The sequence below is a fragment of the Gracilinanus agilis genome, chromosome 1 (genome assembly GCF_016433145.1).
Source record: "Gracilinanus agilis isolate LMUSP501 chromosome 1, AgileGrace, whole genome shotgun sequence".
NCBI lineage: Eukaryota > Metazoa > Chordata > Mammalia > Didelphimorphia > Didelphidae > Gracilinanus > Gracilinanus agilis.
Genome location: NC_058130.1, coordinates 540,065,957 through 540,079,449, shown reverse-complemented (window position 1 = coordinate 540,079,449; position 13,493 = coordinate 540,065,957). Strand labels below are relative to the sequence as shown.

At 35.1% G+C, this 13,493-nt stretch overlaps 1 protein-coding gene across 1 annotated transcript in view; it reads right to left on the bottom strand.

Moving 5' to 3' along the window:
• OSBPL1A (oxysterol binding protein like 1A) overlaps positions 1–13,493 on the bottom strand; it is a 323,698-nt gene that overhangs the window by 38,965 nt on the left and 271,240 nt on the right. Inside the window, exon 18 of the mRNA XM_044666526.1 lies at positions 10,897–10,972. Within this exon, the coding sequence (XP_044522461.1) occupies positions 10,897–10,972 (76 nt within the window). The remainder of the gene's footprint in view (positions 1–10,896; positions 10,973–13,493) is intronic.

The window sequence follows — 13,493 nt, the reverse complement described above, 5'->3', positions numbered from 1 at the left end:
CACTGGAAAGTATAGGAATAAAAGGACCTTTCCTAAAAATAATAAACAGTATATACCTAAAACCATCAACAAGCATCATATGGAATGGGGAAAAATTAGAAGCCTTTCCAATAAGATCAGGAGTGAAACAAGAATGCCCATTATCATCTCTATTATTTTACATTGTACTAGAAACACTAGCAGTAGCAATTAGAGAAGAAAAAGAAAGTGAAGGAATCAAAATAGGCAATGAGGAGACTAAGCTATCACTCTTTGCAAATGATATGATGGTCTACTTAAAAAATCCTAGAGAATCAACTAAGAAGCTTGTAGAAATATTCAACAACTTTAGCAAAGTTGCAGGATACAAAATAAATGCACATAAATCATCAGCATTTCTATATATTTCCAACACATCACAGCAGCAAGAGGTAGAAAGAGAAACACCATTTAAAATCACCCTAGACAATATAAAATACTTAGGAATCTATCTACCAAAAGAAACAAAGGAATTATATGAAAACAACTACAAAACACTTTCCAAACAATTAAAACTAGATCTAAACAATTGGAAAAATATTGACTGCTCATGGGAAGGATGAGCTAACATAATAAAAATGACCATTCTACCCAAATTAATTTATCTATTTAGTGCCATACCTATCAAACTACCAAAAAACTTTTCCTGAATTAGGAAAAACTATAAGAAAGTTCATTTGGACTAACAAAAGATCAAGAATATCAAGTGAAATAATTAAAAAAAATGTGAAGGAAAGGGGCCTAGCAGTACCAGATATTAAACTGTACGATAAAGCAGTGGTCATCAAAATGGTATGGTACTGGCTAAGAGACAGAAGGGAGGATCAGTGGAATAGACTTGGGATAAATGACATCAGCAAGACAGTGTATGATAAACCCAAAGAGCCCAACTTTTGGGGAAAAAATCCACTATTTGACAAAAACTGCTGGGAAATTTGGAAAACAATACGGGAGAGAATAGGTTTAGATCAACATCTCACACCCTACATCAAGATAAATTCAGAATGGGTGAATGACTTGAATATAAAGAGGGAAACTATAAATAAGTTAAGTGAACATAGAGTAATTTACTTGTCAGATCTCTGAGAAAAAAAGAATTTAAAACCAAGCAAGAGTTAGAGAAAATTACAAAATGTAAATTAAATGATTTTGATTATATCAAACTAAAAAGCTTTTGTAGAAAGAAAAACAGTGTGGCCAAAATCAGAAGGGAAACAACAAATTGGGAAAAAATCTTCATAACAAAAAACTCTGACAGGGGTCCAATTACTCAAATATACAAGGACTTAAGCCAATTGTATAAAAAAATCAAGCCATTCCCCAATTGATAAATGGGCAAGAGACATGAATAGGTAATTTTCAGATAAAGAAATCAAAAGTATCAATAAGCACATGAGAAAGTGTTCTAAATCTCTAATAATTAGAGAAATGCAAATCAAAACAACTTATCACCTCACACCTAGCAGATTGGCTAAAATGAAAGAAGGGGAGAGTAATGAATGTAGGAGGGGATGTGGCAAAACTGGGACATTAATGCATTGTTGGTGAAGTTGTGAACTGATCTAACCATTCTGGCTGGCAATTTGGAACTATGCTCAAAGGACTATAAAAGAATGCCTGACCTTTGATTCAGCTATACCATTGTTGGATTTGTACCCTAAAGAGATCATAGATAAACAGACTTGTACAAAAATATTTATAGCTGCGATTTTTGTGGTGGCAAAAAACTGGAAAATGAGGGTATGCCCTTCAATTGGGGAATGGCTGAACAAATTGTGGTATATGCTGGTGATCGAATACTATTGTTCTCAAAGGAATAATAAACTGGAGAAATTCCATGTGAACTGGAAAGACCTCCAGGAATTGATGCAGAGGGAAAGGAGCAGAGCCAGAAGAATTTTATACACAGAGACCAATACACTGTGGTAAAATAGAATGTAATGGACTTCTGTACTAGCAGCAATGCAATGACCCAGGACAATTCTGAGAGATTTATGGAAAAGAATGCTACCCATATTAAAAGGAAGTACTACAGGAGTGGAAACAGAAGAAAAACAATTGCTTGAACACATGGGTTGAGGCGGACATGATTGGTGATGTAGATTTGAAACTACCACACCAATGCAACTATGAACAATTTGGAAATAGGTCTTGATCAATGGCATATGTTAAAACCAGTGGAAATACACATCTGCCATGGGGGGGAGGAGGGGGAATTTTAGGGGGTGAAGGGGGAAGTAAGAGCATGAATTATGTAACCATGTTAACTTTTCAAAAAATAAATATTAATAAATGTTAAAAAAAAAACCACAGAAGAAATCCCAGAGGTTGACAGAGATGAGCAAGGAAGTTTGGAAATGAATGTACTGAATTTATTATTTACTTAAAAACCAAGCTGTACATAACATTTTTTGGTTTGAAATTGTATTCTTTTCTCTCTTTGTGTTCAGGGAAATGTGCCTGTTTGTTGGTGTTTTTCAAATTCAAGATAGCAATAAGTAAAAATTATTTTAAGAGATCAAAAAGATAAGTGCATTAATAAGCATGTATTTAATTTTGTTTCTACTGGCCTATAATTTTTTTTATCTAAACTTAGTTCTGGGTATCAAAAAGTTTAATTGTCTTCATCAGGTAATAGAAAATTTTCAAATATAGTTCTACCATAACAATGCCTTAGGAATTCAGAAATTTGACATATTTTTGTCCTGATTTTATGTAATATGATCTACATTTCAATTAGTAACATGTCTATATTTAGCCCTAAACATTTCTAAAAATAGTGAAGCAACAGTGGATTTTAAGTTTTGAAAAGAAACACAAGGGAGACTTTTTTTTATCCATAGGGAGATTCAATCAGTAGAATTAAATATTCATATCAGATAGTCCCATCTTATGACCCAGTTGAAATCAAAAGTTTAAATTTATCCATGCAAATTAATAACCACCAATGACAAAACTGAAGAAATTCTTAATTGCAATTGCTTGTGAGCTGATAAACTAAAATGGGGAGGAAATTCCAGAAAGTGACTTTTTTATTTTCTTGAGTACTATTAGACAATTTTTTTTTTAACCCTTGTACTTTCGGTGTATTGTCTCATAGGTGGAAGAGTGGTAAGGGTGGGCAATGGGGGTCAAGTGACTTGCCCAGGGTCACACAGCTGGGAAGTGGCTGAGGCTGGGTTTGAACCTAGGACCTCCTGTCTCTAGGCCTGACTCTCACTCCACTGAGCTACCCAGCTGCCCCCCATTAGACAATTTTTGAACAACCTAAAGGTAGGTCAAAATTTGTTTTTTTTTTAAAAAAAAGTAAAACATCTTACAAATTAAAAACGTTTTACCTTATCATCTATATGTTAAAGAGTAAAAGCTTGAGAACAGTATTTCTTTTTTTGGTCTTTGTAGTTTTAGCACCTAGCATAGTAGCTGATATAGTAGGCACTTAATATATACCAAATGAAATATATGTTCATACTAAATCTTAGAGAAAAAAAATCAACTCAGATTAGGACTAGTTTTGTTGGTGGCACAGCAATGTGACCTAATGCATGTTAATAAAATTCTTGGTGCAAATGATGAACAATAACATTTGATTTTTTCCTTGGCTGAACTATATTTTATCTACTTGTCCCCCCATAATCTCTGAGTTCACACAGAGTTACTGAAGGGTAAGAGTATTTGTCAGAATAGATATTAAAGTATGCCAAACAAGAGAAAAACACAAAGGAGAGGTAAAAGGAGAGAAGAAAAAATGAAATGAAGAACAATGGCACTATGGGATTAAAAAACTATTCAGTAAAGGAATAACATGGTAAGAAAATGAGGCATAAATGTTACAAGTTATTAAGCTGTTAAGATTTCTGCATTATTGCAGTGATTGTAAGGATGTATTAGAGAACAGATAATCAGATTTTCTGGGAGATTAAAGACTGGATTCCATTTAATTTTTTTAAAAGAGGACATTACTTAAATATTATATAATCCAACTTTAAGGCAAAGGAAGCCCCAATTAGATGAAAGAAGTTTTTCACTAACAGGGAAAGAGGGTAAAAAAAAGGTGCAATTGCATTTGGGTTTTCTTGGCCCTTCCAGAGTTACTTTTTATATTTGGCAGGCACCTTGGTGGAGTAATTGATTTGTATTTTGAAGACTTGGGTTAGAATTCTGCCTCTGCTACTTACTATCTGGGGGACTTGGGACAAATCCCATAACTTCTCTTGAACTCAGATTCCATCTCTATAAAATAAAAGGTTTGGATTACAGCCTATAGTTCTAACTTTATTCTTCCTCTTCCCCAATTACAAATGTGTACTCAATGAAAACATATTTCCATATTGCCTGTGTTCAAAAACCATTTGTTCTGTTCCGTACCAAGTTCTTCTCTACTGGGAAGTGGGTAGTATTTTTAATTTATTACTCCTCTGGAATAATGGAATAGTAGTTGATCATTATGCTGATAAGAGTTCAGCACAATAGAATTATTTTTTAAATTTATTTTATTTTTTAGAATATTTTTTCCATGGCTACATGATTCATGCTCTCCCCCTCCCACCAAACTGCATCCCACCCACCCCCCCATATCTGACACACAATTCCACTGGGTTTTACATGTATCATTGATCAATACCTATTTCCATATTATTCATAGTTGCACTGAGGTGGTCATTTAGAGTCTACATCCCAAATCATACCCCATCAACCCATGTGTTCAACGAGTTGTTTTTCTTCTGTGTTTCTACTCCCACAGTTCTTCCTCTGAATTTGGATAGTGTTCTTTCTCATAGGTCCCTTATAGTTGTCCTGGGTCACTGCATTGCTGCTAGTAGAGGAGTCCATTATATTCTATTGTACCACACGGTATCAGTCTCTGTGTAAAATGTTCTGGTTCTGTTCCTTTCACTCTGCATCAATTCCTGGAGGTCATTCCAGTTCACATGGAATACCTCCAGTTCCTTATTCCTTTGAGTACAATAGTATTCCATCACCAACAGATACCACAATTTGTTCAGCCATTCCACAATTGAAAGACATTCTTTTATTTTCCAGTTTTTTGCCACCGCAAAGAGCATGGCTATACATATTTTTGTACATGTCTTTTCCCCTATGATCTCTTTGGGGTATAAACCCAGCAGTGGTAGGGCTGGATCAAAGGGGTAACAGTCTTTTAGTGCCCTTTGGGCATAGTTCCAAATTGCCATCCAGAGTGGCTGGATCAATTCACAACTCCACCAGCAATGCATTAATGTCCCAATTTTGCCACATCTCCTCCAACATTATATTACTTTCTTTTGCTGTCATGAGAGCTAATCTGCTAGGTTTGAGGTGGTACCTCAGAGTTGTTTTGATTTGCATTTCTCTAATCATTAGAGATTTAGAACACTTTTTCATGTGTTTATTGATAGTTTTGATTTCTTTATCTGAAAACTGCCTATTCATGTCCCTTGCTCATTTATCAATTGGGGAATGGCTTGATTTTTTTGTACAATTGATTTAGCTCCTTATATATTTGAGCAATTAGACCTTTGTCTGAGTTTTTTCTTATAAAGATTTTTTCCCAATTTGTTAAGTCCCTTCTAATTTTGGTTGCATTGGTTTTGTTTGTACAAACCCTTTTTAATTTAATGTAATCAAAATTATTTATTTTACATTTTGTAATTTTTTCTAACTCTTGCTTGGTTTTAAAATCTTTCCTTTCCCAAAGATCTGACAAGTATACTATTCTGTGTTCGCCTAATTTACTTATAGTTTCCTTCTTTCAAGTCATTCACCCATTCTGAATTTATGTTGGTATAGGGTGTGAGATGTTGATCTAGACTCAATCTCTCCCATAATGTTTTCCAATTTTCCCAGCAGTTTTTGTCAAATAGTGGATTTATGTCCCAAAAACTGGTATCTTTGGTTTTATCATAGACTGTCTGACTGAGATCACTTCCCCCTGTTTTTTCTCATGCAGGCTACTAAGCTAAATGCTGAAAATGTGAGCCTGCTCTGTAGGTCTATGGCACACTGCTGCTTCTTGCTTCTGAATGTCCTCCTTTCTAGGTACACTGCCCAAGGCCTAGTCTTCTGTGTCCTAAAACCACCCTGTCTGTCTCCCCACACTGAGTTGGGCTAGAAAAAGGATTTGTCATGATTTTTTCTAGAATTCACCAGCAGGATTATGCCTAGTATTTTTTGGAGTTGTGTTTAGAGGAGTTTAGTGGAGGAGAGCTTGCTTTCTCCCATTGTTCCATCTTGGCTCCATCCCCACAATTCTAACTTTGGAGAAAGTGTGCGGATGTCTAGTTTTAGAGGATGGTGTGGGAAGTCAGAGATGATAAAATTGTACAGTTTTAGATTGTTAAAATAAGAAATGCCTTAGTCATTAAATCACTCTTACTTGCCTTTAGGAAAGAAAAATACCTAAATGATTCTAAGTAAAAAGGAATCTGTTCTGATTTTTTGAGCCTTCACACTACTCCACTCTAGTTCTCTGATCAAAAGACATAGATCACTACAAATACTTTGAGCACACTATGATAATATGCAATAAGAGTAAAAAAAAACAAAAAACAATCATCTTTTGATCTATTAGTTCTACTGAAATGATCCTCTACCCCTAAACATAAAAAGGCTCTCTTTATATACAAAAAATTATGGTTATTCTATTTAAAAGAGCAAAAACAAACAAAATCTTTAGAATGCATTATGGTCCATTAACATAACTGATCTGGAAGAGGGCAGGGAGATTAAGACCTATGACAATACTGGGGGCAACTGTTTGCAAGAAAGTTCCTTGAGAACACTAAGAAGTTAAGTGACTAGTCCAAGGTCACAAAGTTAGTATGTGCCAAATGTAGAACTTGAATCCAAGCCTTTATGCTTCTGATAAAGTAAAAAATGGTAAGGATTTAAGAAAATATGGGGAATGGCTGAACAAGTTGTATATGTTGGTGATGGAATACTATTGTGCTCAAAGGAATAATAAACTGGAGGAATTCCATGTGAACTGGAAAGACCTCCAGGAATTGATGCAGAGTGAAAGGAGCAGAGTCAGAAGAACAATGTACACAGAGAGTGATACACTGTGGTAAAATCAAATGTAATGGACTTCTGTACTAGCAGCAATGCAGTGACCCAGGACAATTCTGAGGGATTTATGGAAAAGAACGCTACCCACATTCAGAGGAAGAACTACAGGAGTGGAAACACAGAAGAAAAACAACTTCTTGAACACATGGGTTGATGAGGACATGATTGGGGATGTAGACCCAAAAAGACCACACTATGTAACTATCAATAATATGTAAATAAGTCTTGACTGACCACACATGTTAAAAGCAGGGGAAATGCAAGTTAGCTATGGGGGGGGGGGTTGGGAGGGTTTGAGGGGGTAAAGGGTAAAGTAAAAACATGAATTATGTAACCATGGAAAAATTTTCTAAAAATAAAATAAAATAAAATAAAATGCTGTTGTTACCGTATAAACTGTTGTCCTCATTCTGGTCACTTTGCTTTGTAGTTCCTACAAGTGTTTAGGGAATATAATGTTAACCTCATCTTTACAAAGAAATCAGAATCTACAGTGTTCCTTAGTCAAGACTATTGTAAACAAGAAGAAGCAAACCCAGAATTAAAACCCAAGTCTCAGGTCTCAGTAGTGAGTGCCTTGTACACCATTCAGTTCCTAGTTGCTCAGTTGCTCATGATCTTTGGAAGCTAAATTTAATGCTCTCAAATGTATATGTAATTCAACAAGCATTTGCTAAGTGCCTACAATATTCCAAGCGCTGTTATAGGTAAGCAAATAAATGCAAAATTTGAACAGCCCCTTTCTTCAAGGAGCTCATATTTTCTTTTTTTTAAAACATTTATTAATATTTATTTTTTAGAAAAGTTAACATGGTTACATAATTCATGCTCTTACTTCCCCCTTCACCCCCTAAAATTCCCCCTCCTCCCCCCCATGGCAGATGTGTATTTCCACTGGTTTTAACATATGCCATTGATCAAGACCTATTTCCAAATTGTTCATAGTTGCATTGGTGTGGTAGTTTCAAATCTACATCACCAATCATGTCCGCCTCAACCCATGTGTTCAAGCAATTGTTTTTCTTCTGTTTCCACTCCTGTAGTACTTCCTTTTAATGTGGGTAGCGTTCTTTTCCATAAATCTCTCAGAATTGTCCTGGGTCATTGCATTGCTGCTAGTACAGAAGTCCATTACATTCTATTTTACCACAGTGTATTGGTCTCTGTGTATAAAATTCTTCTGGCTCTGCTCCTTTCCCTCTGCATCAATTCCTGGAGGTCTTTCCAGTTCACATGGAATTTCTCCAGTTTATTATTCCTTTGAGCACAATAGTATTCGATCACCAGCATATACCACAATTTGTTCAGCCATTCCCCAATTGAAGGGCATACCCTCATTTTCCAGTTTTTTGCCACCACAAAAATCGCGGCTATAAATATTTTCGTACATGTCTGTTTATCTATGATCACTTTGGGGTACAAACCCAACAATGGTATGGCTGGATCAAAGGGCAGGCAATCTTTTATAGGGAGCTCATATTTTCAAAGGAAGAGGGGATTAAAATATGTACAATGATAAGATAAATAAGCAGGCACTCATTTTAGGGAGAAGAATACATTACCAACCATGGGAATAAAAAAATGCTCCATAAAAGGGCAGCTAGGTGGCTCTGTAGACAGAGAGCAAAGCCTGGAGATGAAGGGTTCTGGTTTAAATTTAGCCTCAAACAAATCCTAGCTGTGTGGCCCTGTATAAGCCACTTCATTTCAATTGCCTAGCCCTTAACACTCTTATGTCTTGGAACTTATGCTTAATATTGATTCTAAGAGAGAAGATAAGCATTTTTTTAAATGCTTCATAGAAAAAATAGATGTGACCTTAGCTATTAAGAAAAAAAATATCCTGAGAGGAAGACTGATAGATATCAATTCTAGGTATGAGTACATATAGAAGTAGGAGCTGATATGATTAATTTGGAGAACATCTACTACTATAGAGCCCATTTTGACTAGAATGCAGAGTTCATGAAGGGACTGGAAAAGGAGGGTAGAGTCAGATTAGAGAGGTCTTCAGTATCTGTCTGAGGGATTTATAGTTCTGATGCCTATAAAAGCTCTCAGAATCATGTCAACCCATAAAAGGATAGAGGGGACAAAGTAAAAAAACAAACAAACAAACAAAAAAGTCAAAATGGTCGGTACCTAAAAAGACCTCAGAACCAGAGAATAAAGCTGAGAGGTAGCCATTATTTTCTGCTATAAAGAAAAGTTTCAGTATTTCCCATAGATGGATCCCTGAACATAAAATTGTTTAATTAAAGGGTGAATCTCAGTCAAGAGGAGAGTCTTTGAAAACTCCGGTACTCAAATGTTCAAAAAAAAGATCATTTGTTGGACAGAATTGATTCAAGTTGAGGGCTGAAGGGAAAGAGCAGGAATAAAGAGAATATAAAAGTATTATAATATGGAAGATAGGGACTGTATGCTCAGTCAAATCTGAAGATATATAAGGGCAATAATGTATTTTGCTGTAATAAATGACAATGAGGATAGTTTCCAGAGAAACCTGGGATGGCTTGCTTAAATGGATGAAGAGTGAAGTAAGCAGAACCAGAAGAACAACTTGTACAATGACAATATGGTAAAGACAAAGAATTTGAAAGTTTTCTGAGCTCATATCAATGAAATGAGTAACCATGTAGGATGGTTATAATACATAGCTCCAGAGAGAAACATAATGATAGGGGGGATACAAGCTTCCCCTAGACACCCCAGCATCCCAGATTGTGGGCCAAGTCAGAGAGTATATAAAAGACTCATTTGTCCTTGCATTCCTGCAATGTTAAGGGAAGGTGACTTTGATTAAGAAGAAGATCCTCTCTGACCTCTCCCCATATTCTTTTTTTTTTTTAAACCCTTAGCTTCCGGCTTGGAGTTAATACTGTGTATTGGCTCCAAGGCAGAAGAGTGGTAAGGGTAGGCAATGGGGGTCAAGTGACTTTGCCCAGGGTCACACAGCTGGGAAGTGTCTGAGGTCAGATTTGAACCTAGGACCTCCCATCTCTAGGCCTGACTCTCAATCCACTGAGCTACCCAGCTGCCCCCCTCTCCCCATATTCTTGATGAACACAAATAGGCATCTCCCAGTTGGCTTCTGATAAATATCTACTTTATATCCAAGATATCTGATTATCCTCTAAACTGAATAGTTTACCCCCTTTTGACATAACCACATGGCCCATCTCGGGTTCCAGAGACCCAGTAATATGCCTCCATTATCCTATTTCTAGTCACATGGGCCCTGTTGTCCAAAGGGTATAAAAACCCCAAACCTCATCTCCTTGGGGAGGCAGTGTTCTACCTGCACACTGTTTCCTCAGCCTTTCAACATGGCTTACAAATTAATAAATTTCTCTTTTTAATTTTAAGCTAAGTTTTGGAGTCTTGCATTCTTGCAAAGGGCAACCTGTCCTGAATCTGGGGTTTTATCTCACAGTTCTCCCACAATAATAGACTTATGGTTCAGAATGAGACATTTCTATTTTGCATATGGCCAAATTGAGACTTATTCATATTGGTTAGAAGGGATTTTTCCTTTCTCCCCACACAAGAATGAAAAAATGGGAAGGAGAGAAAGTAGATTTCTATTACTTGAAAAACTTTAATTTTTAAAATAATGGCAATATAACCAATGTCTTAAAAACTGTTCTAGGATAACAAATATTTTCCCATTTCTGCCACCATCTCCATATATTGGTATTTTTCCATGCTAGTCAAAGACTTAGTGTAAATGTTTGAATGACTTAAAAATAATGCAATTAAATATATTTCTACCTGATACTCTATTACGTAATTCATTTTTTTATTTACCATTCCAATGCATTTTCTAAGGATGCTCCAGATACTGAAGTCATTTCTGGAAAACATTGGAGAAGGCAAGCTTGTTCTGGGAAAAGAAACAAAAAGAGAGATTGTATTTCAATGCTAGTAACTTAAGGAAAGAAAGTCTATGGTTATTTATGGCAATATTGTATTCAGCCAGATGCAGAGAGACAGAAAGAATGAGCAGCTGGAGCTCTGCCACAGGTCAAGCAAATGGAGGCTGTCCCCTGTATTTCACTACTATTTTGGGCACCTTTGGGGTGTCTAAGGAGCAGTTACTGCATGAATCTGTCTCTTTTAACCTGAGTCCTATGAGTTTATCTGTTCCACTCTATGAACTATAACACTTGTCTTTGAGTTTTTGCTGCAGAGGTGTCTCACAGATTAAATATCTCCTATGATCTTTTTGGAACTTCAAAACTAAACTCCCCTGGACAAGGTCTGAGATAGCTCTATCTTATATTAAAAACAAATTATTCAATACAAATTTAATTTACCACAAACAAAAAAGGTTATCATATAATCCAAAGACATCTTGAGAAATGCTGGCAGGTACCTAAATAATTTATTTCGGCATTCTGTGCTGATAAATATCTTGGTCAAAAGACCACCAATAAGTCTTTTTACATAGGTCTAGAAAAATGTGAATTGAAAAAGGAAAATAAAGGGTGGCTCAGTAGATTAAGAGCCAGGCCTAGATATGGGAGGTCCTAAGATAAAATCTGACCCCAGATACTTCCTAGATGTGTGATCCTGGGCAAGTCACTTAACCCCCATTGCCTACCTGTTACCAGTCTTCTGCCTTGGAACCAATACACAGTATTGATTCTAAGACAGAAGGTAAGGATTTTTTTAAAAAAGGGGAAATAAAATTATGAAGGTAGAGTTCTATGACACATTATTAATTCCTTTTAGAACAGAGATTTTTTTTTAAACTGAATACTACAGTTTGTTGACTTTAAAACAAAACAAACAAAAGTTTATATCCTATGAGAATCTTTATATTTATCTGAACTATAAAATTTTTTTCTATACTTAATTTTTAACTAGGGATGTTCACTATAAATTTTAATGATGAAATTCTTTAAGTTTTTCTATTAATAGCTAATATATTCCAATGCTACTTCATCTAAAAAATCTTTTAGTCGACCACAGATGGTTTCTAAATGATAAATTATCCAAATATCCAAGAAACAGCAATCTTCTGAGATAGTAAAATAAGTGAGTCAGATAGTAGAACTAAGACTCTATTGGATAGTACTGCTTATTTCCATAATTACTGAAAAATTATTAGATCACTTATACTTAATATCCAATCTTGGTGCTGTAAATAAATTTATTTATCTAAGAAAAGCCAAATCAGAAAAGTAACATCAGTAAGTGTGTTTAAAAAAACTTGCTGGAAAATTAAAAGACCTCTCACATGGCCTCTACTAAATTTTTCTTCTTATTCCTTTCCTCCTTCAAGCACAAAAAGGCTTTATGACCTCTAAAAGACACTGGGAGAATATGGTTGCTGAATGCATATCAAAACGTGCTTTCAAGTCATTTCTTCCCCAAGCCTAAAATATAAGAGCTTTGCATTTTCAAAAAACAAAAGACATTTTTGGGGAAAAAGAATAACTAAAGAAAGTGCAAAATAATGGAAAATTATGTTTGATGGTTAGACATATCTCTTTTTTTCAAAGTATAAAACTTTCAAAGTTACTGGACAGGAAACTGTATTTTTTTTAATTGTTTAGTATTGCAAGAAACATCCAAGATTTAAAAATCATTTTTAGATTAGAAACCACCACAGAATCAGTCAGCAGTTAATCTTGTCCAAGAACATTCTACTATTTTTATTTTCATGGCAACATAAGCTTGCATTGTGTTTTACAAAGGAAGATGGATGCTTAACTTATCTAAAGGTCAGTCTTCCAATAACCTTAATCATTCAGTATACAGCCACAACACAGGAAGGGGAAAAAAGGCTCTGAGAAGCAAATGTTATCACAAAGCCCATGCATTTTATTTTATGGGAAAGGTGAAGTCATCTTAAAGCTCTCATTAGGAAAATTTACTTAAAACAATTAAAAGCAGGAGGATACACACAAACAGAACAACAGAAATGATGGCTTACAGCAATGAGAATGGACAGAAGAACAAAAAGACGGAAGAAATATAAAAGCAGAACAGTCTAGAGCCATTTGGTGTAGGAACAAACAGCCATATACACCTCAGAAGTTTTTAAGGACATCACTGTATTAAGGCAGCAGTATAACTGATGTTCATAATGATGTCTCTGAGTCATTTAAAAAAAGGTTAAAATCAAGGTAATGGATATGTCTTAAATTTTAATAAAAATGGTTAATATTTTGATAGGAACATTAAACATATAAACCTATTATCTGGAAGTTTATAGAGAAAAAAACTTCATATCCAACTAAGCCAAATTATAATAGTATGAAATAGGAGAAATTAAAAGTAGCTACTTGGATTTTCAGGTTATTTACACATATATGTATACATAGATACATATATGTACATCTATATTTAAATTATTTCCCACTTCCTCTGAATTTACTTAAGAGGCCCAGGTTCTG